This window comes from Chaetodon auriga, chromosome 7 (genome assembly GCF_051107435.1).
Source record: "Chaetodon auriga isolate fChaAug3 chromosome 7, fChaAug3.hap1, whole genome shotgun sequence".
Classification (NCBI taxonomy): Eukaryota; Metazoa; Chordata; class Actinopteri; order Chaetodontiformes; family Chaetodontidae; genus Chaetodon; species Chaetodon auriga.
In genome coordinates, this window is record NC_135080.1 from 1,063,318 (window position 1) to 1,091,167 (window position 27,850).

The 27,850-nt window shown below is 48.0% G+C and overlaps 3 protein-coding genes across 8 annotated transcripts; 2 read left to right on the plus strand and 1 right to left on the minus strand.

Moving 5' to 3' along the window:
* The first annotated feature begins 535 nt into the window (after positions 1 to 535).
* Positions 536 to 5,851, plus strand: il15l (interleukin 15, like). Of its 4 annotated transcripts, none has more exons than XM_076735918.1 (4): positions 536 to 1,279; positions 1,881 to 1,928; positions 3,283 to 3,417; positions 5,658 to 5,851. In XM_076735918.1, the coding sequence occupies exons 1-4, from the start codon at positions 1,136 to 1,138 to the stop codon at positions 5,763 to 5,765; spliced, it is 435 nt and encodes a 144-aa protein (XP_076592033.1). In that variant the 5' UTR covers positions 536 to 1,135; the 3' UTR covers positions 5,766 to 5,851. The 4 variants fall into 4 exon arrangements, with proteins under 4 accessions (XP_076592033.1, XP_076592036.1, XP_076592035.1 ...); XM_076735921.1 differs by having other exon boundaries at positions 3,286 to 3,417; XM_076735920.1 differs by having other exon boundaries at positions 1,884 to 1,928.
* A 5,262-nt stretch (positions 5,852 to 11,113) lies between these two features.
* On the minus strand, positions 11,114 to 12,689 carry triap1 (TP53 regulated inhibitor of apoptosis 1). Its single transcript, XM_076734410.1, has one exon. The coding sequence runs from the start codon at positions 12,580 to 12,582 to the stop codon at positions 12,358 to 12,360; it is 225 nt and encodes a 74-aa protein (XP_076590525.1). The 5' UTR covers positions 12,583 to 12,689; the 3' UTR covers positions 11,114 to 12,357.
* Positions 12,690 to 13,350: 661 nt separating this feature from the next.
* On the plus strand, positions 13,351 to 27,627 carry supt5h (SPT5 homolog, DSIF elongation factor subunit). 3 transcript variants are annotated; one of them, XM_076734812.1, is made up of 30 exons: positions 13,351 to 13,492; positions 13,691 to 13,792; positions 14,010 to 14,160; positions 14,259 to 14,327; positions 18,331 to 18,342; positions 18,457 to 18,526; positions 18,849 to 18,917; positions 19,025 to 19,090; positions 19,187 to 19,217; positions 19,353 to 19,421; positions 19,699 to 19,950; positions 20,141 to 20,230; positions 20,369 to 20,439; positions 20,556 to 20,661; positions 20,795 to 20,885; positions 21,132 to 21,268; positions 21,348 to 21,503; positions 21,703 to 21,849; positions 22,002 to 22,148; positions 22,370 to 22,495; positions 22,682 to 22,766; positions 23,247 to 23,354; positions 23,456 to 23,558; positions 23,653 to 23,780; positions 23,910 to 24,015; positions 24,143 to 24,301; positions 24,636 to 24,804; positions 24,943 to 25,140; positions 26,498 to 26,593; positions 27,091 to 27,627. In XM_076734812.1, exons 2-30 carry the CDS (start codon positions 13,709 to 13,711, stop codon positions 27,229 to 27,231), a joined length of 3,237 nt encoding a protein of 1,078 aa, XP_076590927.1. In that variant the 5' UTR covers positions 13,351 to 13,492; positions 13,691 to 13,708; the 3' UTR covers positions 27,232 to 27,627. The 3 variants fall into 3 exon arrangements, with proteins under 3 accessions (XP_076590927.1, XP_076590928.1, XP_076590930.1); XM_076734813.1 differs by lacking the exon at positions 18,331 to 18,342; XM_076734815.1 differs by lacking the exon at positions 18,331 to 18,342 and having other exon boundaries at positions 13,353 to 13,492; positions 14,259 to 14,347.
* The last annotated feature ends 223 nt before the right edge of the window (positions 27,628 to 27,850 follow it).

Below are 27,850 nucleotides of genomic sequence, written 5' to 3' on the forward strand. Positions count from 1 at the left end.
GCTTTGACAAAGCTTTTCTTCAAGCTTCAGGATAGAAACCGAAGGTTAGTGGAGGTTAGCTCAGTGGAACTGGATCACACGCCAACCACAGCTTAAAGCTGCAAGTTTAATTATTTCATTCTTCTTTTGGGGCCAAAACTGATTGAAATGTAAATAAGAGATTTGGTGTCTGGATTATTTTTGCAGGAAAGAAGAAAAACCTCAGGAGATAACTGTGATTTGAGCAGTTGTGTGTTGAATCCATCAACCCACCAGCCAGCTGTGCTTCTCACAAGGCAACCGTTCCTCCTCTAACTTCATCTACGCAACAAATCTCAGGAACATCTGGTGATTTACGGAGCTTTCACTTCCTGAAGACGAGGAAACTGCTCATCCAAACCGTGATGAGGTGGAGAACACTCAGAACGAAGAGGGAGGAGGTGGGAGCTGCAGCAGAGTGATACTGAGGAGGAGGAGGAGTGGGAGGAGTGAGAAAGTGTAAATAGGAGGACGAGACAGGGGAAAGTGACAGAGCGGAGAGGAGGAAGGAGGGAGAAGCTGCTCTGCAGCAGACTCCTGCTGTCAACCACGTGGAGGCGACACTCCTCAGCTCCTGCAGGAGGAAACTTTCCTCTTTTTGCTCCTCAGCTCTGAGATTTACTGGAACAGAAACGTGAAACGTCTGAACATCAGGATAAGCAGCTGTTTGTTTCACAGATCTGGTTTTGGATGTTTTCAGATTTCAGCTGTTTTTTTGTTTTTTTTTCGTGATCTGTTCCTGCCGTGGATCGTCTGACTGGAGGATTTACTGTGGATCAGTCTGATGTGAACCACCTTTCATGGAGTTGTTTTATTCCCTTTTTTGGAGCCACTTTGAAGTATTTTGGCGTGTTCTTCAAAGAACTCCTCACCAGAACTTGAGATCTTTACTCTCCTGATCGCTGCCATCCGGCTGCTTTGCAGCGTTAGCCACAGCGTGGAAGCTGCTGCCTTGCTGGAGGGCACCTCAGCAGATTCTGACAGCTGACCTGGGATTAACAGCGGCCTCTGGTAGGATTACAGGAACATTTGCTTGAACCTGGAGGCTGTTTGTGTCCGTGAAGATGCAGCGGTGTGAGGATACTGTGACGCAGATGATGGTTTAGCTGCCCGTGCCATGCTGAGAGGGAGTCTAGCTCTCGTGAGTGTGCATCTGTGTTTCTTCTGTCTATCCGCCCTGATGCCACAACCGGCCACCAAAGTCTGCACCAAAGACATCATGAACAATGTCCAGTTCCTCATCAACAACACCTCCGACCTGGTAGGAGTTTCACCTCGCAGATGGTATCTGCTCAGGCTTGAGCGTTTCTTTAACACGTGTGTCAGTTTGAAGCCTTGTTGAGCTTCACTCACCTTCAAAACATGAAGGAAAACCCAGTGCTGATTAAGAGGGCAGCCATCTTTGTTATCATCCTAACATCTTTATTGAAAATGTTATCATATTATAAAAGAATTACCTGCGGCACAGTTCATGTAGGGTTAGAATGACTCATGTAGAGCAGAGGTGTTCGGTTATGAAACACCTGAGGAATGTGTCACGTCAGGACAAAAAATGAACATTTAAATCAGGCCAGTCGTTTCTGCACAGACTGGAAATGCTGTGTAATTGTTGTTACTAGAGGTCCTCTGGAGCCTCAGAGCCTCTGAAGTCCTCACACGCTGGCTTTCAGGAGCATAGCGAGACTAACCGTGAGGAGTTCACTGACCTTCATGTGTAAAATTAGCGTAATGTCTCTAACATTTTAGCAGCTGGACTGTTTTACAGCCACAGAGCTCCTGACGGAACGTCTGAGGACTTGAACAGATGTGCAGTGAGCAGACCTGTGCACATGTAGAGCTGCTAACTTTCTCTTTCTCTTCAGAAGCTGTTGGACTGCAGACTGTACACGCCCACCATCAGCGACTACCAGGTATGAGCTTCCACACGACTCAATATTCACTCTGACGCCTGAACCTCACGTTAATCTTATCGTGACAACTGATGTATATTTTATACACGAAGACAAAGGTCCTCCGCTGGTCAGTCCCTTCAGTTAAACATTAAAAAAAGCCAAAGGATTGCAAAAGTTCGGATGGACATTGAAAACAGGACTAATGGAGGAAACAAGAGAAGGAAGGCACAAACCTAAATGTTTAGTTTAGATGAAGCGACTTGAATCATAACATGTCACTCCGTTACACTGAGAAGGTCACGACTGAGCGCCGGATCCAGCTGTCTCGTGTCTGTTTTGGATGTCCGGCGTGGCTGCGACACTCTCTCTGGTCCACGTTTATTTAGCTAAAAACTGGAAGCATCGCGGTGGCGACAACCTCTGATCCTCCGCTGGCTCACAGTTTTCTCCAGCTGGTTTTTATCTTTCACACTGAGATGACAGATCAAGGTTCAACAGATTCGAGCTCCGCCTCCCACAAATGATTGTGAATACACCTTTGTTAGGGACATGTCTGCCATGTCAGGCGCAGGGTGGTTACTACATTACTACTGAATGAATCTGACCTGAACCAAAGAGCTGTTAAACACTGAACTTAGCCGGACTGTAGCTGCCACTCATTGTGTGAGAAGTTGATTGTACAAGCCAAAAGTATCTGCATGGGCGGATGAAACTAGTCCAAAGTGAGAAGACTAAAACCTTCTCAGGTTGGTTAAGAGCAATGAAGCCTCACACAAAAACATTTCACGATTGAAAATCACTTTTATCCGACGTTTGTTCCTCTGAGTGCTGCTGGACGGATTCACCGAGCAGCTGCGTGTTCATGAGGTCTGACCGAGTTTCATTCACAAAAATATTTAACCAAGAGTAAAAAGATTATTTTTTTAAAGCTTTGACAACATCCAACCACAAGAACAACAACAAGTACAACTGAGACACGGGTCACACAGCAGCAATCAATCAGGCAGGCGTTTGTTAGCAGAGACCTCTTCGTTCTGACTTTAAACTCCTTCGACGAGACTCAAGAGTCTCAAGTTTGAGCTGGACCTGCAGATGGTCCAATGAAAGTAAATCATAATCAGAACTGCAATACGTATCGAATTGACACCTGGACCTGGACAGGTGCATATGAAGACCGTCAGGTGACCAGAGGAGTTTTCCAACAGCATACCCCAATAAAAATCACCAGACTGAAAAATTGGCAATCCACGATGACGTTCTGTCTTCACTTTCTGTGGTTCTTGCGAGTCTTGTTGTTTGTGTCATGAGGTTGTGGTTGCTCCCTTCATGGCCTGACCTCCTCCTCCTCCTCCTCCTCCTCCTCTCTCTCCAGCAGAAATGTCCCAGCTCCACCATGAAATGTTTTGCTGATGAAGTCAAAGTCCTCATTGAAGAGTGGGAGACGGTTCCTTATCGCGGGTTCAGATTGAACATCAAGCTTGAAAAACTAGCAAAGTCGTTAAACCAGGTAAGACGGGAGCAGAGAGACACCATCACAGTCTGTGGACATGATTTATTGATGAGGGGATGAAGGGATGAAGGGATGAAGGGATGAAGGGTGAAGAGGGAAGAGTCGCAGGGGAAATGAAGGAAACGAAATACTCGTGCAGTAGTGGGATGTGTTCAGGACGTGGTCTTTGTTCAGGACGTGGTCTTTGTTCAGAACGTGGTCTTTGTTCAGGATGTGGTCTTTGTTCAGGACGTGGTCTTTGTTCAGGACGTGGTCTTTGTTCAGGACGTGGTCTTTGTTCAGGATGTGGTCTTTGTTCAGAACGTGGTCTTTGTTCAGGACGTGGTCTTTGTTCAGGATGTGGTCTTTGTTCAGGATGTGGTCTTTGTTCAGGATGTGGTCTTTGTTCAGGACGTGGTCTTTGTTCAGGACGTGGTCTTTGTTCAGGACGTGGTCTTTGTTCAGGATGTGGTCTTTGTTCAGGACGTGGTCTTTGTTCAGAACGTGGTCTTTGTTCCCAAACTGAGTTAAAGGTTATAAGAAGTGTCGGCATTGAACAACGTTGAGTAATTTTGATAAGCAGTAAATCATTCAAATAGTTTCTTTGTAGACAAAATGCCAAATATTCATCGGTCCAGCTTTTTCTCTGCTTTATTATTGAACTGTGAACTGAATCTCTTTGGATTTTGGACATTTGAAGACATCAACTTGGCCTACATGATATTATTAACTGCAAATAAAAACATCATATGAGAAACAGCTTTGGTGCTAAAAGTACGTCCCCAGTGGAAAACTCAGCCTTGACTGTAACGTAATCAGAATCATCCAACTTTCATCAAGGTTACAGCAACAATTACAACTGCAGCAAAAGTAATTGTGGGTGTTGTAGTCATTGTTGTGCGCTGAGCCGAGCCGGGGACGAGCCCACCCAGTCACACCACAGCCCTCAGGGGAAAATACTTAAACATGTTGATTCACATGATGTCCGGATCCAGCTGTTGGCTCGCTGCCCCACAGGAAGGAGGCCTTAGTTTCTGAGCTTCAGTCTCTCTGCACACTGAATCTGTGTAACTTTATGAGGACCAGGTTCAGACCTCGAGTTACAACAGTTTTGGAAAATTACTCCATGTTTTCCAGTCCTCGCTGCCTCAAAGAACTGTTAGAGGGCTTTAGCGGGGAGGCCTGAATTAGGTTTGGGGTAAGTTTAGGATAATTATGTTTATAGCTGAGGACACAAACTGCTGCATCCTCCGGCCTGCATGTTAGACCACAGTCCTAGTGATGGCATTTTAGTCATTTTATGTCTCTTCTCACGCTGAGGTCCACTGGGGACTCACTCCTGGCCACCATATTGTAAACACAGCACATCTGCATTGACACCGGTTTTACTAGAGATGCACAAACAAGTTCAGCAGGCTCTGAATTTGCTTTCAGAAACTGATTAGCAAATCTGAAAAGCGTGTTTCTTGAAGAATTAATGCTGAAAGGAAGGCTCACCATGAGGTTTTGTGCCCTGAGGCTCTGATCCGGATCACTTCCTTGTGTGCTAAAGATAAAGACTCACATCAGCTGGTCAGGAGGGAGAACAACAAGGCTTTTCTGCATTTCTGTTCTTGAAGGTTCAGGTTGTCTCTGATTGGACAACAGAGAAAAAAATGCAGTAAATTGACTGTAAATGTGCTAAAGGCCAATTTCCAACTGTTGCTCCTTGGCTAGATGTTCAGTTAGCCCTTAAAACAACAATATACACGCAGGAGAGGTGCTGTTTTCTACAGTACATTAAAGAAGGACTGCGAACTTTAAGAGGATATTCTGACCAAAGCAGACTGTGTCTAGGAAGTATATCACAGTGATGGCTTATTGTCCTGACTGTTCGTGTAAAGGTTTTATTACTGAATCAGCGGTAAAACACTCTTGTATTCATGAATAAATAAAGTGTGGAAGGCACTTTGTGATCATTTCCAGTACGTGTTTGAGTTCAGGAGGAGCTTCTTCTTGTTGTTTCCCTCTAATTACATATCACTGCATCATCTGCATTGATTTGAATATCTGCTATAATATATGCTGAAGATATTCACATAGGAGCTGAAGAACAGAGGACCTTATATCGAGCCCTGAGGCACGCCAACATTTCAGCTGAGAGGTTGTAATGCAGTGACCTTGAGGTGGAAGTTGGGATCGAACAGCTCTTTAGGTTGACTTATTTGTGTTTGTCCGATCAATGACATGTCTCTCTCCGTCTCGCTTCCTCTCCACAGACAGAGTCAGAGTGTCTTCAGTGCGAGTTCTTCAAGGAACAAAAAGCAGAAAAGTTCCTCAACGATCTTCATTCGACTCTTCAGAGCATGAACTCTCAGCACTGCTAACTGCTCGACGTGATCCTGAAGGACTTTCTAAGAGACTTCATGACCCGTTTTCCTCCTCATGGACTTTTCACATCCTCTGAGCACAAATAAAGTGCACCATGCATGATGTCTGAGCATCTCAGTGGTATTTCATTCACAGGACAAAACGTCTGCACTCTGGTGGAGGCGTGTGAGTAGCTGATGGGTAAGTGTGGAAAAAAGGTTGTATTTCATATTTTTCATTTTAGGTGGGTGAAGAGAGAAAATACAGAGTAGAAAAACATGGAGGTAGTATATGTCAAGATCAATATTCCTTTATTTGTCCCGCGAGGGGAAATTCCAGAATACAGCAGCATCAGTAAAGATTAATATAAGAAGTGCAGATTAGAAACAAAAACAGTATATACAAAAGAGGGAGGATTTAAATAAAAACAAAAAGAAAGAAATTGTAAAAAAATTGTAAGAAATTGTAGCTCGTATTTACAGACAGTTATGTACATGTTTTTATTGCACGTGTGTGATCACATGCAGGATCGCTGGAGATCCACATCCAGACTTGGACAGAGCGGACAAGGTCTGGATGGGACAGGAAATCCTGAAGTCAACAGGCGTCAAGTCGACCTTCTTCGTCTCTTTATACGACTGCTGAATCAAAGTTTGTCAAAAAAGACTCAGCTCAGTTTTTTCCTGGTCTAGTCTGGATTTTATGAGCCTCCGTGAAAAAGGCAGTCCATCCGTCCATCCGTCCATCCGTCCATCCGTCCGTCCGTCTGTCTGTCTGTCTGTCCGTCCGTTCGTCCATCCGTCCGTCCGTCCGTCTGTCCATCCGTCCGTCCGTCCGTCCCATTCAGTCACTCAGTGCTCGTTGTTCAGATCTTCTGAGCTGTCGGTTGAACATGTGTGTGAAGTTTGTAGCTTCTCTGCAGCAGCGTCCATTTTTGAAGCCTTGTAGTTCACCACAAGCTGATTAGTTGAGCTGATATTGATCTTCAGGTGATTGTCTCTATCAGTCCTCTGTCGTCCTCTGGACAAATAGTCTCTAAGTGAGGACCAAAAAAGACACTGAAATCCTTTCACTGAATTCCCTCACAGTGTGTACTGTATATATGAGTCTGGACAGACATGGATGTAAACTGTAATCTGATTGGTTGGTGGAGGCAAACAACCACCAGGTGGTAACTCTAGCTGTTATTGCATTTTTTTAGATCCTGATCTGCAATGCAAGTAAATCTCTTCCTGAACCATTTATCCATTTTTATTGCGATGCAAACCACCCGATGGTCACGGCAGGAACACGCCACGTTCAGGGGCTCTGGGCTCCCATCACGACCCGATGGAGCTTTCCTGTTAATTAAACTCTACTTCCTGTTTTTACTCACGACTCCTCCGGGTTGTCTTCATGATCGGGGATGTTCGTTGGAACAGAAGAGATCCACAAACTCCCAGCAGAGTTATAAATAACTCGAGGTTATCGGGTCAGTTTTTAATGAATGCCAGAGCATCTGTTTTATTTAACTGAACACTTCATCACCGAACCCTTGATCCTCCTTCTGCTGGGACTGGAGAGCTACATGTGCAGCTTTCCTGAGGACAGGCAACATGTTTTGAACTTGTCTTTGTTTAATGATCCCTCTGAAGAGTCTCTGGAGCTGATTCTCTGGAGACGAGCTGAAGTGTCGGTCAGCTCGTCTCGGTCTTTATCTTTGAATTTACTGTGAATTTTTCTTCTTGAAAGGAGTTTAAAAAAGGATTTTGGAGATACATCAGAAATGTTTCCTCAGCATTCATGTCTGTGAGATGTTTGACTGACAGCTGAGACAGCGGGGGGGGGGGACATCATCTTCCTTAAGATAAGATAAGATAAGATAAGATAGGATAAGATAAGATAAGATAAGATAATCCTTCCTGCACACCTCAGCAGTGAAATTTACAGTGTTACAGCAGCAAAGGGAGATTGAGCTGTAATAAGAAGCAGCAGTAAACAGATCTGACAGACTGTGAGCACTGAACCGACAGAACGCTGAATCCAGTTCAGCGCAGATGAAACTGAAGCGGCTGTTTTTGGAGGAAGATCCAGACGAAAGGTGTCAAAACTCGCCTCCTTTTCGTACTTTAAGTGAGTCACAGCCGAGCTGATAAGCAGGACAAACAACAGTAACTAACTTCCTGTTGCTTTTAAAAGCCCAGCATCCACCTGTAGCTCTGTAACCCCCCCCCCCCCCCCCCCCCCCCCCAGGGGAGACGCCTTCATGTTGTAAATCAAAGACAAGGAGTGACTGATTCATGGCAACAGCATCAGTACGATGAAGTACTTTGATTTTTCCGGTGCACCATTTTCTGTATTTGCCAAAAAGAACTCGGTTCTGCGGGTGTCATCGCTCGTACTTTGAGTCTTCCTGTGGGTCCTGACGCTGAATTCCATTCTCACGGTCGTGATGAAATCATCAAAGCTGCCCGCGCTCACTTTCGGCGGTTTGAACGCCCCGAGGACAAACTGAGAGCTGAGCTCTTTGAAGCGAAGCATCTGTCTGAAGCTGCCGTAGAGCAGATACACCATAAATACACCGTGACCCTGAGCCGGGCCGTCACAGGGAGGCCACGAGGTCCCGACTGTGAATCATTCAGGTCAAAATGTCACATCAGAGCAGCGTGAAGGGCTTTACAAGATGAAATGTTGGAACAGGAGGGAGCGGCAGGACGCATCGTGTCACGCTCATGTGTCAGACGACATGCTCTTCTTGGGAAACGATCGTTCTGATAGTCAGAGTCGTTCGCACTCGGCCTCTTCGTGAGCTTCAGTGTGCTGTAAGAGACGGCGGGAAAACTGCTGCGAGCTGAGCTGTTGATTCTCCGCTGAAGATTGGAAGCAGATGTATTGGCAGCAGCTTTCATTCGTGCAGCAGACTGCACTAACAAAACAAGTGAGTCATTTTGAAGACTCTGGGTGTGTGCGTCCTCAGTCGCAGTCTTAATTTACCTCAGGCCTTCTCCTTTTCCCACAATATCCTCAATGAAGCAAGAGGCAGCATCTCTGGAGCAAAGATGACTGACAGGTCACGTCTTCTAATTGCAGCTGTAACTGAAGGATGTGGTTAGGGAAATATTTAATGGTGAAATATCAAAGGGCAAAATCAGCCTGTTAACGATGTCAGTCAGGTACAACATTCTATAATTACCTCTTGTTTTTGTCGTGACAGCTCATCTGTCTCCAATCAGAGTCGGTTTAATTACAGAGAGCATTTAAAAACAACAAATGTTGAACAATGTGCTTTACAGAGACATGAATAACAGACACAAACAGACATGATACTCAACATAAACCATCACGTCATCAGCGGAATCGAAGGCAGTTCCAACGACCAAGTTTTTACAGCCAAATCAAAGATGGCGCTCAGATTTCTTACATGTGTACAAACATTAGAGGACAGAGGAGCAGCTCTGATGATGAGAACGTCTGTCTGACTCTAACGGAGGTGTTTAAAATGATTTGGCCGTCCAGCATCCGATATTTTTGAGACGTCGATGATCACTGAAGGGGAAATACAGCAGCGTGTCGTCGGCGTATCAAGGGATTTTTAAAGGGGCCTCAGATGGAGCCATGGGGTACGCCACAGGAAGCTGATGCATGTCGCAGATAACAAGTCATGTGTTGGGAGGTGTGGCCTTTCATGCCCTGTGAATGCCTCTCGTGTCTGACGGACAGGCCGAATGCTTGTGCTGTTACTCCCACCTGAACTGTGCCTCGCCCCGCTTTATTACAGCCAGTCCTTCCTCCATCAGTGTGGACAGTTTGGACGACACACCGCACAAACGAGTTTGGTTTAAGCCTGCGGAGGCTTCTCTCCTCTCTGGTGTGTTCGCTGAATAAAGCCCTATTATTGAGAACATAAATAGATTCGGGCGCAGGATGTAGATCGCCGTGGGAAGCGGTCCTGTGGATCAGGCGCCTCCAGTATGAAGGAAACTCCCGCGGAGCACAAACACTGAATGGAGCTGGAGATTGGAAGGACTTCTGATTGGAGGTGGCAGGCATCCACAGTTGACAGACGATTGGCTGAAAGTGTGCGTGTCAGATTGTGATTGGTTGAAACTGTTCAGCCTCAGAGGGTTCGCTCGGGGGGGAAGTCTGTCGCTAAGCTTCAGGTTTGAGATCTTTAAAACAGTCGGTCTGTGCTTCGTTGTGCTGGTAGCTTTGAAACCCTCCTCCGTTTCTCCTCGCTCAGGTTCTCCTGCCCGCCTCCTCAGTCGTCCTCCATGACTCTAATCAGAATATTTCATCTAAAATAAACACGTGCATGCAGCTGCTAGTTCAGGTTACCGACACCTGCGCTGTTCAGTTCAAACTCAGGTCAGGATGACGTGTGGCTGCCTGAATTCACGGCTCAGATCTGAGTTCTGGTCTTCTGGTTTTACAGTTTAAGTGAGTTTCTGTTTGATGAATTCAGCTTCAGATATTTTGATAGAATTTGAGTCAGACTGGAGGCATCAGGTCAACCTGTGACCTGTAGTGAGACCATGTCAGTGCTGAGAAAAGGCAGCTCGAACCTTCGTCTCCTACAGATCTGTATGAACTGAACTGTCTGCAGTGAGTGTGTGGAGATAATCCTCATCACTACACAGGACTGAAACACTCTTCACTGCGTTTCTAAAGGGACATTTACTGGTTTAAAAAGAAGAGACTGTGTTCATGATAGTAACGGTTTCCCTTAAACTGTAAATAATCCATTAAAAAACATTTGTTAACCTTGTTGTAAACCTCTGATACATATTTCCTTAATTTTAACCTTCAAATCGAAATGTATCCATTAAAGTCAGTATTTCATCAGATATAAGGAGATCATCGATAGAGAGTACGATCGTGATGGTATTTTATTGAATTATGCGCGTAAACGCCTTAAAAGCCATCACCAATGTTAAAAAGTGGACATTCATTTTTTTCTTTTTAAGGGTTTCCATGTCTTTTATCTTTTAAGCCGATAAAATGAGACAGAATCCCTGAATGTTTTCCTTAAAACTCTAATTTACTGATTGACACTGATACTTTAATGGGTTTTAAGGGGACACTTGGCTTGAAATGTATCAAGCTTTTTACAAAAACAAAAGCAAGTTTTAAGGTTTTTTCTACCTTGGAAGAATAACCCTTAAACCACCTTAACACCTGTCCCTGCTGAGGGACGTCTGTGGACGTGAACGTCCTCCCTGATCGTCCTTTAGATGCAGGAAGAACAGATATTCTCAAAAATGAACATCAGATTTCTGCTCACATCTTTCATGATGATCATAGTTATTAATTTCTTTGGGATCATCTAAATAGTATGAATTATGGGAAATCAGTCAAACAGGATGAAAACACACGAAGAAGAAGAAGCTGTGAGAGAAAAGGCTTTATTTCAGAACAAGCGTCCGTCTTTCCGTCTCTGTACGTCTGCTGCTTCATTAAACATCATTTCAGCTTCAGGTTTGCAAAGTCCAGCATGTGAAACGCTGCAGGTGTGCGATCACCTGTGCAGGTATTAAACAGCGCTGAATTTAACTCTGAAAAATGATGAAATAAACAGTGAAACTCTCTTCCAGGTATCTGTGTCCAGGTCGTGTTGGCTGATCAATCACATTAAATACTGACACGTCCATAAATGAAAGCACTGAACAAACGCTGAGAGACGTGAACTCATCAGTGATCTGACTTCTTCCACGTGTCTCAGTCTGAACAGGTGAAATTCTGGAAAGGTGAGTTTAGCAGGTTGATTCATGGCATTTCTGCTGTTTGAGGGGAAAAAAATAAGGAGTTTTTGGTCCTTTTTGACTCTTTCATCCATTTGAATGTTTGTCTTTTTACATGAATGAAGCCCAAATCATCAAATCATGATCTTTCAAAATCAGTTTTATTTATACGTTAAATGTACGTTTTCAAATGCGATGTCCTGACTTTCACATGCACGCTCTGATTTGAAGATTTTCTTTTCAAATAGAAATTTCCAAAAGACATGATCACGAAAAGAAAAAGAAGAGTCTTAATTTAAAGAGGAAAATGTCAGCGTAGTGATGATTTCCATCTGACCTTTGACCTGGTTCAAAGAAAAAAAAGAATGAATGGAATAAACAAAAAACAGGAAGTCAAACATCAAAATAAAGTGAGGACAGAAAAACTCATTTTTACAAACAAAATCACTTCAGAGCTCAAACTGTCATTATGAGAGAAAGCAGAAACTAATTTCCATGACTGACTGATGTAGCAGATATTTCTCCAGTTTTTCTGTATTCTTTTAGTTTAGAAAATGTCTGAAAGCAGCGTCCAAAGCGACTGAAGGCTCGAGCCCTTCAAGCAGCGTTCAGGGGAGCAGCGGCCCACGAGCCTCATGTTACAGAGGTCAAAGGTCTCAGCAGAACATCAGAACACACGAACTTTGATGAAACAGAACAAACTCTCCGCTCTGGGATCAGTTCTGTGTCTACACTCTAAATCCAGCATGAACACGCTCAGTGTCCAGTTTCAGTCCGCTGACGGTGTGTTGTTCGACGTGCTTCTGCGCATGCTCAGTGGCCTCGTGAATGCGCTCCACGCTCAGTCCGGTGTACTGGTATCAGTATTGATGATCAGCCTGCTTCCTGTGGATCAGCTCTCGGGCTTGTCCTTGTTGGGGCCCATGAACTCCACTCCGTCGATCGGGATGTCTTTCTCCTTGATGGCCTTCTGCACGCACCGCTGGTACTTCCGGAAGGTCTCGGTGCACGGGTCTCCGCTCCGGTCCCCCTTCAGGAACTTCTCGGCGAACCAGCGGTTGAAGCACTGGTCGTACTCCTGCTTCAGGTCGGTGCAGGCCTCCCCGACGCTGTTCATGTCCGACAGCGACCTCAAACACGACGACGAGACGAAATATGGAGGATTCCTTCCACTGTTTTCAAGAGCAGGACGCGCACACTCCCTGACTTTACTGGAACCGCGTGATGCGATTGGCTGGTTTGAGAGCGCCGTCGGACGTTGCAACGTCACGACGTAGCAGAGATAGTATATTGTGAAGATAACTCATTCTCACTAAACCCCGAGGATTTACAAACTCGCTCTTGTTTTTAAGCACTTCTTATATGACACTAAAGCAAAGCTCATGAGATTGTTTCATAAAATCTTTGAATACATGTAAATATCGATACCTCCTCTCCCTCTGACTGTGTTCACTGCATGTTATGTATGAATGCTGTGTTCAGGAAAAAGCTAAAACGTTTCATTTAATTTATTGTAAAATAAATAAAGTGGAAACACAAGGTGTATCGCGTTGGATATTCATGTTTTATTAGACGTTTTATTGACGCTTTTTCGTGTCAATATAGTAAGCGAGTTATAACGTTGTATACAGATGCAGTGGCTGACTGTTAATTCAACAATGTATTTCTGTGAGAGTGTCTTAAAACCATGATTTAATTTATTTTTTGAGGGAGAAAGACAAAAACTATCTGCAACAATAATTTTCTACGTTTCTAGGACGTACATCAGAGGCCAATGGAAATAGTCCGTCGATGGTTTGTAAGTTTCAAAAAAATAAAATAAAAAATAAAAATACAGGCGGAGTGACACCTCTTACTTTGTAGACCCAGCCGCTGCCCAAAACTCGCGAGACATTTGGGCAGCTTTTCGAAATCTCGCAGTTCGCTAAGACGTGAGAGGCGTAGGAGTAATCTGAAGAGAAACTAAACTAAACTGAAATTTACATTTCATCTAACAAGCTATAAAGCCGAGACGGGAGTTAAAGCACGTAAGTAGCTTATTTGCTAACTTTTGATTACAGCCGTTTTAGAGTTATCTGGAATGTTACATCTGTTAGCATGCTTTGCTAGGCCGTGGTGATTGTTATGGCCGGATGTTCGGGGCTGCTAGCTTAATGTTAGCCGCTCAGTCCGGTCTGATTCAAACCAAAGACCTGTGTTTGTGTGTTTTTTTTGCGCTTCCGCAGTCTGTCCAGGGCTACAAGATGTCTGACAGCGAGGACAGCGACTTCTCTGACAACCAGAGTGAGCGAAGCAGCGATGGAGAGGCCGAGGAGGTGGAGAATGAGGTATGCTAACCGCTAGCTGGTTATGCTAACTGTGCTGTGTATTCAGGTAAACATCGTGATTGAGTTTGACCATTTATAAAGTGGATTAAACTGCTGGAAGTAGCGCCACTGCCAGGTTTGAGTGATATCAGATGCACGCAGAGATATGTTTTTAGAGAGGACACGGAGGAAACTGTGTGATTTGCTGATAGTTAGTATTGTCGTGATCCGTCATCAGGAGGAGACGGGCAGCCCCGTGGGAAGCGACAAGGTAGCAGAGGAGGAGGGGGAGGACCTGGAAGATGAAGAGGAGTATGACGAGGAGGAGGATGATGATGAGCGCCCCAGGAAAAAGCCGAGACATGGAGGGTTCATCTTGGATGAAGCCGGTACGAATCGACCACTTTAAACAGTTTCTTCTCGTTTCTGTTGAGCTTTAATACGTTTTAATACCTCCTGTGTTTCTGTTTCTCTCACTTCTGTCCAGATGTGGATGATGAGTATGAGGATGAGGAAGATCAGTGGGAGGAGGGAGCTGAAGATATTCTGGAGAAAGGTGAGTAACAGAGCTTTTTAGTATTTTACTCATCAGGTGTTGTTCGTCGTCTTTTTAGGACAAACTGTCATTTAAATGTGGACTCTGTTGGTTTTTGGTGTTTTAAAACAAACATCAACAGAAAGAAAAACCCAACAAATCCCCAAAACACCAACCTGACAAACGAGACGCTTGGACGTGGGATGTTCTCCTCTAATTATTCGCTCCGATCAGAGACGCTGGCCCTGATGTTTTAGCCTGTTTACTACAAGTCACACGTGCTGGTTTTCCAAAGCATGCTGCTCTGTTTTAAATGTGTTTCTGCGTATTTTAAGTTGCCGCTGGTTTCACTTCATTTCAGGATCATTAAACTTGCAGAAACATTTCAGAGAGGATGTCGAACAGAGCGAAAACACTGCCGGCGCTGATGGAACAGAACAAAAGAAAAATGTTGTGTTTGTTTGACAATGAGATTCAGATCGATCTGTGACTAAAGCAAAGAAAACACAGCTTTGACAGAAGAAGGATTGTTGCTCTGCCGTGAAGTCGAGCAGAGGAACATTCTTTGGCAGAAAACCGTTGAGCTCGTTTGTAGTTAATGGGCTAAAACCTCCAGAACGCTGCTGCTTACAGTTCAGAGAGTTTACGGTCTGATTGGACCATCCATCACGCGTAAACACACACAGACCTCGTGTGAACCGTGTGGGCGGGAACGTTCAGCCGGTTTGTGTGTGTGACCTTTGACCTCTGCTAAATCAGCTTCACATTCACAAGCTGAGCTCTGGTTTCTGAGGTCAAACTGTGATTACACGTGAACGCAGCACGCTGGCAGCTGTTTTGATTGGCCCGCGGCCTCTGCTTATTGGCCGGGAGCAGATCCGACTGATTCGATGTTTGGGAGTTTAGTTGAGCTGACCACTTGCTGGTTTTGCCTTTTATGAAGTTAAACCATTTGCTGATTCCAGTTTTGAAAATGAACTTTTCTGCTACCTTTTCTTTGTGTGTGCTGATCAGAAGGAGTCGCGAACACAGATGAACACCTGCGATCAGGTGGTCTGTGGTTGTTACTCTAAACTGACTTTTAGTTCTTAAGTGTTTTTTCTCACAGCAGACATTTTGACTTGAAACAGCAGCACCTGTGACCTGAAGCATGAATGAGCGAATCGCGGCCACGACGAGGCTGTTTGAAATGTTACATCAAAACATCTGCTGTGATAAAAGTCTGTTCGGCTTGTCGGAGACAAAAAGACACTCACCGGGTGCGATGGTCGCTTGTTTGTCCCCCGTCATCAGTGTCGTTACTTAAGTTCTAAAAAAGTCTTTAAAAGTTTGGAAGGACGTTAAATTTGTTGTGGTCGTCCCAAAAATCAGAACGTTTCCACGTCTGTGTTTCTGCCATCAGTCAATCACTGGTGCTGGATACCGTCTCACGTGTCCCAGTCGGTCCATGCACCGAGACGCCGTTTTGTTTTGTAGAAAAGAGGCAGAGTGTGACGGTGCCTCCCTCGCAGTCTGTGCTGTATTTTAACACAGAAGAAGAATTTGTTTCTGACTTCCAAAGACGAGCAAACGTCACGACTTAAACACTGGGATCATTCAGTGACTCACAGTCCTCCGCTGAACATCACAGCCCCGCTCACACAGGACGAGCATGTCCTGCAGACCTGCAGGTCGTGTGATCTTCATCCAGTGTCATCCTCACACGCAGCCTCAGAGCGTCTGTGGCTCCGTGTGAATGAGCCACATGTGGATGTGCACCTGTAACACCTGCAGAAAGAGTCTAACCTTCATCGTTGATGTGGCTGCTGAAGAGCAGACGCTAACGCAGAGCTGTGGCTTCGTGTCTGAGACGCTGGGGGGTCACTTCATCGCCCGTGTGCCCCTCCTGTGTGAGCTGGGCTGTGTGCGGTACTCAGATTCAGTCAGTGACTGAGCGTGGCCGTCGTCTGCCTGAAGCAGCTGAGGCGGTGTGAAAAGCCGCTGAAGGTGCACCGCGAGGCTCTTGGGCTCAGGCGTTAGAGCAGCTGATGTGATGCAGTCTGAGCAGCTGAACATGAGTGTTTTCTGACTGAACTCTCTCTGTCTTATCGGTGTCACTCGCTCTCATGCATGTCCTCTCCAGTTAACGGTAATTCTACTCCGATACTCTCCCGCTCTGATGTTTCCATTGATATCCATGTGTATCTGAAGCAAATGGAGCATCAGTTTCATCCATTTGATAAACCCCATGTGGCAGAATGTATTAACCCACCTCATCTCAGCTCAGCTGTATTTGTGAGCGTGTAGTTTAATGTGAGGAAGCACTGAGGGCAAATCCATCATTGGCTCCTGCGAAGACCACCAACATGTTCATTACCTTTGATTGGCTTTAATTGACTTTGACTAATTATTCGCAGCTGTTGTGATGCTGTGATGTTTTTGGGCCGTGGCTCCAAGCGAGCGTAGCTCAGCGACCGCAGGTTTGACGTCGTAGAGAACGTTTCAGGGTTAATCTCAACGTGCTGTCAATAATCCACCTTCAAAGAACCAAGTGTGATCATTTGCCTGACCCTGCTACCTGGTAGAAGACGCCATGTTTTCCTTCAGGTGTTTGGACTAACAGATGTGGTTGAAGCTTTTTATGTGGCACGTGGTACTGCAGGCTGTGGCTGGAGGACGAGTGCAGCGGGAACAAAACGGCGTGTTGGCGGCCGCTAAGTGTCCGGTTAAAGGCGACGCGTCGACTCGTTACCTGACTCGTCAGGTGTCGCGTTCGATCAGAGCTGAGCCAATTGGGGCTCTGAGTGGGCGGAGCCACAAAACAGACAGGAACCTGGCTCAAAGGTCGGAGGCAGAGGTGCGAGTTGGCGTTAAGACGAATCCCACAAATATCAAATCGGCTTTTCTTCAAAGACAAACGAGAAGATCAACACGTTTTTTCACCTTCTCTGTTTTTTTCTTGTTAGCAAATTCCTGAAAAGACCAAAAAAATCTGTTAGCAGGTACATTTTGGTCTTTGTGGGCGTCATGTCATCATGCTGGTTGTCACGTAGGCCATCGTGTCAGTCGTCGTGTCAGTTGCTGTGTCAGTCGGCCGTCTTGTCAGGCGTCTGTCAGTCGTCTGTCGGCCGTCATGTCAGTCGCCGTGTCAGTCGCCGTGTCAGTCGCCGTGTCAGTCGGCCGTCGTGTCAGGCGTCTGTCGGCCGTCGTGTCAGGCGTCTGTCGGCCGTCATGTCAGTCGCCGTGTCAGTCGCCGTGTCAGTCGGCCGTCGTGTCAGGCGTCTGTCGGCCGTCGTGTCAGGCGTCTGTCGGCCGTCATGTCAGTCGCCGTGTCAGTCGCCGTGTCAGTCGGCCGTCGTGTCAGGCGTCTGTCGGCCGTCGTGTCAGGCGTCTGTCGGCCGTCATGTCAGTCGCCGTGTCATTCGGCCGTCGTGTCAGGCGTCTGTCGGCCGTCGCGCCGGACGCTGGTCGCCGTCTCTTCCCGCTGCACTCTTCCTCACACGCAGTGACCCTCACTGGCCTCATGCTTCTCTGTGCTGCACACTCACCATTAATCTGTTGGTTTCTGTTGTGTTTTTCTCCCATCATGCTTTGTGTTGCTGCTGCCTGCCTCTGCTCCTGTGTGCCCTGCCCTGATGACAATGTCTTTTGGCTTCATCCTCCTCTTCATCCTCATCCTCTCTCCCTCTTTGCTGCTGCTACGACTTAATCCTACTTGTTCTTCTTCTCTTTCTTTCTTGTCATCCTCTTCTTTTTCTCAAATCTCTCTCATTCCTCCATCTCCCCTCCTTTTGTCCTCCTCCTTCCTCCTTTTCTCTCTTCATCCTTCTTTCTTCTCCTCATCATCTCCTTTCTGCTCACTTCTCTTTTATTCTTGTTTCTGTTTTCTTGCATTGCTCCCTCATTCCTTTATCTCCTCTACACTCACTCCTTTCACCTCCTCGTCCTTCATCTTTTTTTCCCTTCTTTCTCCGGCTCTTCCTCTCGCCTCCTCTTTTGTTCTCCTCTTCCTCTCTTTTCTGTGTCACCGGTTGGTCCTGAGCAGAAGAGGCTGAAGGTAAGTCTGCTCTTTACCTCAGCAGCCACAATCGTTCGTTAAGCTGAGTTTATTCTGTTTGCTTTGAGTTCGTATGAAACAGGAGTGTAACCGGCCTCCTCCTCTCGCTCTCAGTGTCTAACATCGACCACGTGGTTCTGGATGAAGATCACTCTGGATCCAGAAGGCTGCAGAACCTCTGGAGGTATGAAAGCTTCAGCACACACCATCAAACAGTCAGAAAATGTCCTTCAGCCAAAACGTCCTCCTGAGAAGCGACCTGAAGCGTTTGTTGTGGTCTGAGCTGCTGGAGCTCAGGTGCGACATCTAGTGGCTGAAAGTCTCACACAGACCCTTTAAGGTTTGTGATGGACGGCAGCGGGTTCATCCCTGAGGACAAAGCACAGCTGAGGGAAGGTCGAGTTGGACAGAAGCCACACACACACTTCTTTTTGTGTCAGAGGCTAACTGTGTGTGTGTGTGTGTGTGTGTGTGTGTGTGTGTGTGTGTGTGTGTGTGTGTTACAGAGACTCCAGAGAGGAGGCGCTGGGTGAATACTACATGAGGAAATACGCCAAGTCCTCAGGAGGGGAGCAGTGAGTGTGTCTTCATGTCCCTCAGCCGCAGAGAGACCAGGCCTGTATTTGAGACTCAGAGTCATGAACACAAACATTTAAAAGGCTTCTTCTTCTGTGGTGTGCAGTTACTCCGGAGGGTCCGAGGAGCTCTCTGATGACATCACCCAGCAGCAGCTGCTTCCTGGGGTCAAGTATGTGAAAACTCATCCGCCAATCAGAACGGAGATAACGAGTGTGTGCTGACCATCAGGGTGTGTTAATGTTAAAAATGTGTTTGTCGCCTTCAGGGATCCCAATCTGTGGACGGTCAAGTGCAAGGTGTGTGTCCTCCAACTCAAATACACACGTGTCGTCACAACCAGAAAACACACATGTGCACTGAGACACACACACACACACACACACACACACACACACACACACACACTTCCTCAGCATGTCCTGTCTTTTCAGATCGGAGAGGAGAGGGCGACGGCCATCGCATTGATGAGGAAGTTCATCGCCTACCAGTTCACCGACACAGTAAGAAAGAGCACTGTTACACATGTGAATGCTGTGCTGTGATTGGCCAGCGAGGCTGAACCCTCAGGTCAGCACAAATCAGACCACACCTGTAGGTGTTGATGCCGTGTCTGATACGGCAGCCTGTTTGGACAGAAATGTGACGTGACTCGACCTCGTGGTCGGCCTCGCAGTCGCTCCAGATGAAGGGAAGTGTGGCCTGAACTGACCCTTCCTGCTTTCTGTAGCGTGAGCGTGACCTGTGTTGTAACTGTACCGCCTCCCGTCCACCTCGCAGCCTCTGCAGATCAAGTCCGTGATCGCCCCGGACCACGTCAAAGGCTACATCTACGTGGAGTCGTACAAGCAGACGCACGTCAAGGCCGTCATCGAAGGCATCGGCAACCTGAGGATGGGCCTGTGGAACCAGCAGATGGTTCCCATCAAGGAGATGACGGACGTCCTCAAGGTCGTCAAAGAGGTCACCAACCTGAAGCCCAAGTCCTGGGTCCGGCTGAAGAGAGGCCTGTACAAGGACGACATCGCTCAGGCAGGTTTCTCCTGTTCGTCTCTTTGAGTGTGAATGTTTCAGATGTTTGAGCGTTAGCACAGCAGGAGCAGGTGAGTCTGCAGCGACGCCACGGCTTCACGCCCACGGTTTGTTTCACCAGCACACCGAGACACGGTGATCGTGAAGATGAGCCGACGATGACGTCTGTCGTGTCTTCTTCGTCCTCCAGGTGGACTACGTGGAGCCGAGTCAAAACACCATCTCCCTGAAGATGATCCCTCGCATAGACCTGGACCGCATCAAGGCCAAGATGAGCCTGGTGGGACTGACACACACACACACACACACACACACACACAATAACACTCCTGTCCTCTGGATACACTGAGCTCATATCTGACTGTGTGTGTGTGTGTGTGTGTGTGTGTGTGTGTGTGTGTGTGTGTGTGTCCTGTAGAAAGACTGGTTCGCCAAGAGGAAGAAGTTTAAGAGACCGGCTCAGAGGCTGTTTGATGCCGAGAAGATCAGGTAGACACAAACACTCAGCTCACCTGGATCATCAAACACGTTCTGGTGAAGGTCAACGTTAAATCAACGCGATGACAATCTGGAACCAGACTGGCTGATGATGCTTTGATTGACAGGTCCCTTGGAGGGGAGGTCAGCCACGATGGAGACTTCATGATCTTTGAGGGGAACCGTTACAGCCGCAAAGGATTCCTGTTCAAGAGCTTCGCCATGTCAGCTGTGGTGAGGAGGGTCTTTGATCCCAGAACACTGCTAACGCACACTTAGCTGCTGCCTCGCTCCTGCAGAGACGACCCCAGGCGTGATGCGTCTGACGGACCGTCCGTCACGCTGCTGTTTGCTTTCTGTCGGACAGATCACAGACGGGGTGAAGCCCACGCTGTCAGAGCTGGAGAAGTTTGAGGACCAGCCTGAAGGAATCGACCTGGAGGTGGTCACCGAGTCAGGTGCTGCGGCCACGACGCTGATGATTGTCAGAGGTTAAAGGTCACAGTTCTGATGCCAGTAAAGCTAAAAAGTAAGGTGTGTGTGTGTGTGTGTGTGTGTGCGCGTGCGTGCGTCTGTCTGTCTGTCTGTCTGTCTGTCTGTCTGTGTGTATCTGTGTCTGTGTGTGTGTGTGTGTATGTATCTGTGTGTGTGTCTGTGTGTGTCTGTGTGTGTGTCTGTGTGTGTGTGTGCGTGCGTGCGTGCAGGTAAGGAGCGTGAACACAACCTGCAGGCCGGTGACAATGTGGAGGTTTGTGAGGGAGAGTTGATCAACCTGCAGGGAAAAATCCTCAGTGTGGACGGGAACAAGATCACCATCATGCCCAAACACGAAGACCTGAAGGTACACACACACACACATCACAGCTGAATGCCTGACTCCAAACCAACCTCCGTTCACGTCGCTGTGTGTCTCCTCGCAGGACCCCCTGGAGTTCCCGGCTCACGAGTTGAGGAAATATTTCCGGATGGGCGACCACGTGAAGGTGATCGCCGGGCGGTACGAGGGTGACACGGGCCTCATCGTCAGAGTGGAGGAGAACTTCGTCATCCTCTTCTCCGACCTCACCATGCACGAGGTACCTGCTCTGTCCCGTCGTTTAGTGACGCCGAGGTTAGCGAGCGCTGACGTCGTCAAATGTGAGCGGCTTCATGGAGGACCGCTGCTGACAAGTTCCTCTCAGTTTAACACCTGGTTGTACCTGTGTGTGTGTGTGTGTGTGTGTGTGTGTGTGTGTGTGTGTGTGTGTGTGTGTGTGTGTGTGCGCGTGCACTCAGTTGAAAGTGTTGCCCAGAGACCTGCAGCTCTGCTCGGAGACGGCGTCGGGGGTCGATGCAGGAGGGCAGCACGAGTGGGGCGAGCTGGTCCAGCTGGACCCACAGACGGTCGGAGTCATCGTCCGACTGGAGAGAGAGACGTTTCAGGTAACAGTCTGCCCCGGGACACGGGCCCGTATCTGCAGCATCGACACGAGCAGCATGAACCGACTTCTTCTGTGGTTGAAACGCCGTCGACACAAACACTAACTCAAAGTGAAAGAGAAGGGAGAGTTCAGCGAGCCTCGTGTGTCTCTCAGGTGCTGAACATGCACGGGAAGGTGCTGACGGTGCGCCACCAGGCGGTGAACCGCCGGAAGGACAACCGCTTCGCCGTGGCGCTGGACTCGGAGCAGAACAACATCCACGTGAAGGACATCGTCAAAGTCATCGACGGGCCGCACTCGGTGAGGACCAGAGTTCATTCATCAGCATCTGTCACATCTGGAAACAAATGTTTGTGTCCACGTCAAGTCCGTCCAGCTCGATGAGACTCTGTGTGCGTGCGTGTGCGTGTGTGTGTGTGCGTGTGTGTGTGCGTGTGTGTGCGTGCGTGCGTGTGCGTGTGTGCGTGCGTGCGTGCGTGCGTGCGTGTGTGCGTGTGTGTGTGTGCGCGCGCCTCCTGCAGGGCCGTGAAGGGGAGATCCGTCACCTGTTCCGAGGCTTCGCCTTCCTCCACTGTAAGAAGTTGGTGGAGAATGGAGGCATGTTCGTCTGCAAGACCAGACACCTGGTGTTGGCCGGTGGATCCAAGGTCAGCGCCTCATTGGCTGCTCGATAATGTGTTATGGGCTCCTATTGGTCAAAGTCTGCAGCAGCGAATCTCTCGTAGTTTTGGCAGCTTGCTGTGTCGGCAGCCTCTGTTGTTCGTGTCAGTCATGCGGTGTTGTGTATTTTTAGCTCTGTGCAGCTCATCCAGGTTCATTTCTGCCCCTTTCAGCCCAGAGACGTGACCAACTTCACGGTGGGAGGATTCGCTCCGATGAGCCCTCGGATCAGCAGTCCGATGCACCACGGCGGAGGAGGTGAGCGTCAGACTGAGCACCCATCAGCCGGGGGAGCACAGTCAGCTGATAATTAACCTGATCAGCCACCGACAGTATCAATACAAACACACCTCATTAGACTGTAAACCATCAGGTGAGCCAATAACTGAACAGTCAGTGAATGTCAGACGACCTCATCGTACTTCAGCAGTTAAAAAACACCTTAAAAAATATACACACAGTATTTGAAGTGAAGGGAAGCTCCCTGCACTCTCTGTGGAAATCACTGCACCAAACTCCCTTTAAGAAGTACAACATTTTAACAAATCCTGGCGAGTCCACAAAAACTCTTTACTGCAGAAACACGAGACAAAAGACGACACATGTCCACAGTCTTTTTGTCAGTTCGGCATTAATTCATTCCATAAAATGAACTTCCTGTTTGTTCAGCAGGAGACTCGTTTTCTCACTGATATACAGACTGGTTGGTGGATCAGACATATGCTGAATTCCTTGCAGGTGCTCCACAGAGAGGAGGGGGTGGAGGAGGCATGGGGCGGGGCAGAGGACGCAGAGACAACGAGCTGATTGGTCAGACGGTCCGTATCTCCCAGGGTCCTTACAAAGGTGAGCAGCCGCGTCTGTGTGGAAACCTTCAGGTGGACAGAGTTCAGTCTGCGCTCTCCTCACTTCCTGCTGATGCTGATGAATGTGACCACATTTCCCAGGTTACATTGGGGTGGTGAAGGACGCAACAGAGTCTACAGCCAGAGTCGAGCTGCACTCCACCTGTCAGACCATCTCTGTGGACCGCCAGCGCCTGACCACCATGTATGTACTCAACCTCTGCGTCCTGTCAGTGTCTGTGTGTCATCAGCTGTTTCTAGCGTGAGTCCTCCACCCTGACGCTCCTCTTCTCCTCCAGGGGAGCCAAGAGACACACCGGAATGACCTCCACCCACGGACGGACTCCCATGTACGGCTCCCAGACTCCCATGTACGGCACCGGATCCAGAACGCCCATGTATGGGTCCCAGACGCCGCTGCACGACGGTAAGACTGTCAGCGCCCTGAGTTTGATGAACCAATCAGATCGAGTCTGAGGAGTCAAAGCTGACGTCTTTAAAACACCAAAAATATTACCCACAATCCCGCTGACTCAAAGTGTCATGACTCAAACAGGAAGCCGTACGCCTCACTACGGCTCTCAGACCCCGCTGCATGATGGGAGCAGGACGCCCGGGCAGAGCGGAGCGTGGGACCCCAGCAACCCCAACACACCTTCCAGGTAAGGCATACACACACACACACACACACACACACAGACACACACACACACACACACACACACAGCTCAGTGTGTGTGTACGTTCATTTTATTTTTTCACGTCCTTATTTCGTATTTCTGTGTGCAGGAATGAAGAGGAGTACGACTTCGGCTACGACGACGAGCCCTCTCCGTCCCCTCAGGGCTACGGGGGCACCCCCAACCCCCAGACCCCGGGTTACCCAGAAGTCCCGTCTCCACAAGTCAACCCTCAGTACAACCCTCAGACCCCCGGCACGCCTGCCATGTGAGTGTCGACACGCTGACCGCAGACTTCCAGAGAAAGTCTCTGTTCTGGTCTCAGTCCAGTGAAGCAGAATCTTTTTGTCCTTTTTTGGCAGAAACATGATCAGAACTGGTCCAAAATCTCAGCCTGAGTCTGAGTTTGTGTTCAGATTCTGATGATGAATAGATGTTTGGAGGAAGCTGAAATCCTCAGTTTACACTGTGGAAGAAACTCGACAAACATGGACGCTCGTTTCAGGAAGCAAAGTGATGAAGCTTCGTTTTTCTGTGTGTGTGTGTGTGTGTGTGTGTGTGTGTGTGTGTGTGTGTCTCTGTGTCTCTCTCTCTCTCTGTAGGTATAACACAGAGCAGTACTCTCCCTACGCGGCCCCGTCCCCTCAGGGGTCCTACCAGCCCAGTCCCAGCCCTCAGAGCTACCACCAGGTGGCGCCCTCGCCGGTGGGCTATCAGAACACACACTCTCCAGCCAGCTACCACCCCACGCCCTCCCCCATGGCGTACCAGGTCAGAGTCTTCGCGCTGTTTCACAGTTAAACTGTACCTGAGACGTTTGTCTGCTGACAGAAGGGACGACGGCCTCGGCGGACAGTCCGTCTCCTCCGTCTTCATGTCTGGTGGTAGTGACCCCTGTTGTCTCCACAGGCCAGTCCCAGTCCCAGTCCTGTGGGCTACAGTCCCATGACGCCCGGAGCGCCCTCTCCTGGAGGTTACAACCCTCACACCCCGGGCTCCAACATCGAGCAGGGCGGCAGCGACTGGGTGACCACTGACATCCTGGTCCGGGTGAAGGACTCCTTCATGGACCTGATGGGACAGACCGGGGTCATCAGGAGCGTCACGGTGAGAAGCGTCTCCTCCGCGGTCGGCTCAGGCTGAAACGTTCCCGCTCAGGCCGCGTTTCGACACAGATAACGTTTCAGCTTGTCAGTGTGAGGATTTGTAGCTGTTTGACGTACGTGTGATGAAACCGAACGTTTATTTTAAGGTTGGACAAAACGAGACGTTTAGACGAGAGCCTGTGGGACGTCAAGGCTCAGCCTCATCTTCATCTTCAGTCCAGCTGTGTTATTTTAGCTTCAGTCGACGAAACCTCCGAGACGCTTCTGTCCTTTTTTCAGTCATCACATTTTGTTGAAGGTCAAGCTCGTCGAGCCAGTTTTTACCAGCCAGTTTCATTTCATCAGTATCTGGTGATGAAGATGATGAAGATGATGAAGATGAGGAGCGCAGCTTTGTGCAGACTGTTAGAAACCCTTTTGTGTGGCTTTGACTGGACGTGTTGATGCTGGCGTGCGAAGGCCTCACATGCTGTTGCTCAGTTGTGAAACTTCACCCACCTGCTGAGCTTCTTCTGATCTGGATCTGGATCTGGATCTGGATCTGGATCTGGATCTGCTTCAGTTCTGGCTCGAAGACGAGTGAAGCTCAGCAGAGTGAGCGAATGTTTTTTTTTCCGGCATAAAGGAAATACTCTGATGGACGGGTCGATGTTCAGCGATCCGTCAGTCGGTCCACTGTGAAGACAAAGACTTCAGACTGCTGCCGTCCAGTCGGCGCACCCTCGTCCTCGTCCTCGTCCTCGTCCTCAGAGGTCCTTCTGTTGTGCAGTTTACTGTCACACGAGACAAAGAAAAGCAGCAAATCCTTCAACTTGAGAGGCTGAAACCTGAACATTTCTGCTTGAGAAACAACTGAAGTGATGAATCGATGATCAAAGTAGTTGGTGGTTAGTTTTCTGACGAGCAGTTCGCTGAAGAATCTGGATTTTCTTTGGTCTGATTGGTGTGAAACTGGTGTGATTGATGTGAAAACTGGTCTGACTGGTCTGTAAACCGGTGTGATTTCTGCACTCAGTGATGTGAGCCTCAGTTTTAAACAGCTGCTCGTTGGTCTTCTTATTATAATTCATAGTGACAAACATATTTACTCAACACAGAACAAAATTCAGACTCGCCGACAACAAAAGGCTGTTAACCACTCACACAGCACCACGTGGTCGTAGGGAATGTGTTTTCGTCCAATCAGAAACCTGCACGGAAAGTGGCTGAAGTACAGTTCATGTTGGTTTGGCCTCAGATTTGGATTTTTATTAAAGATGTTGGTGTATATAAACATGAATATCATCTGATTTGTGTGTGTGTGTGTGTGTGTGTGTGTGTGTGTGTGTGTGTGTGTGTGTGTGTGTGTGTGTGTGTAGGGGGGGATGTGTTCAGTGTTCATGCAGGAGTCGGAGAAGGTGGTCAGCATCAGCAGTGATCACCTGGAGCCCGTCACCCCCACCAAGAACAACAAGGTAACACGTGGAGCTCGTTCGGCCTCGTTCATTAAAGCCACATTTGAATAACAGTTTGGTGAAGCAGAAAGGATGATGATGATGATGATGATGATGATGATGAAAAGTAACGCCTACAGAAGAGAAACGATGTGTTTCACCACATTAGAGACAGGAAGTGTGAGTGAAGTCTTAGTACTGCAGCCTGCAGTCACACTATGGGACTCTGTAGGCATTAAAACACGTTTCTGTGTATTTTTACACATTTTCCTCTGATTCTGGCTCTTTTTCTGCTGAGTTTCTGATGATTTCAAATGTTCTTCTTCAGGTGACAGAGCCTAAAACTTGTTCGATTTGTTCAGTTTAACCTGCAGGCTTCTAGAAACTCGAGTAATAAGATGTAGATTTAGATCAGTGACAGTGTTTTCTGTTAGTTTGAAGCCACTTCGACCATCTGGAACATAAACTGTCTCCACTAAGATGTTTTGACGCTGAGTCCGTTGTCCCCGTGCGTCCAGGTGAAGGTGATCCTGGGAGAAGACCGCGAGGCGACGGGGATCCTGCTGAGCATCGACGGAGACGACGGCATCGTCCGCATGGAGCTGGACGACCAGCTGAAGATCCTCAACCTGAGGTTCCTGGGACGCCTCGAGCACTGAGACGCACGGACCGAGGGAGGGGAACTCGAACGCAGCGCGGGCACAGTGAGGCGGGAGGGCTGGAGAACGCGCCGAGGACGGTGGTAGAACGCTGTGGGCTGCACACCAACGTAGAAAGGCACGCTGGGATCCCGCAGGCTTTCAGCTGATGGCTTCCAGGCATCGAGGAATCAGTGCGACCACAAACATTCTCTCCTCTCTCTGAGTCTCTGCGTCCAGCTTTACTTCCATCAGTAGTCCAGCAGGTCTTTTTTTCTTAGCTTCACTGTTTCCTTAGTTGTGGTCTGAATCTGTTTTTAGTGCTTTCTGAATGTTTCTGTCAGTTTTTTTGACCCTCCTCCCCCAGAAAACCAAAAGTACTGAGTGTAACATGTCAATAAACTGTGAGCCAGTTCACGTCTGTCTCTGTTTTTTGGCCTCGCGGTACTGCAGGAGGTCGTCCACAGGGGAGTCTGTCTCCACAGGTGTCAGGTGGGTCAGCTGATCTCGGGCCGTGTGGAGACTCAGACTGAAGGAGCAAATCTTTAAACCACGCCTCAGATACCAGAAACGTCCTCAAACAGCTGCTGGCTGTAGGAGGAAGTAGAGCTTTTGTTGGGACTATTTTCACCAGCGGATG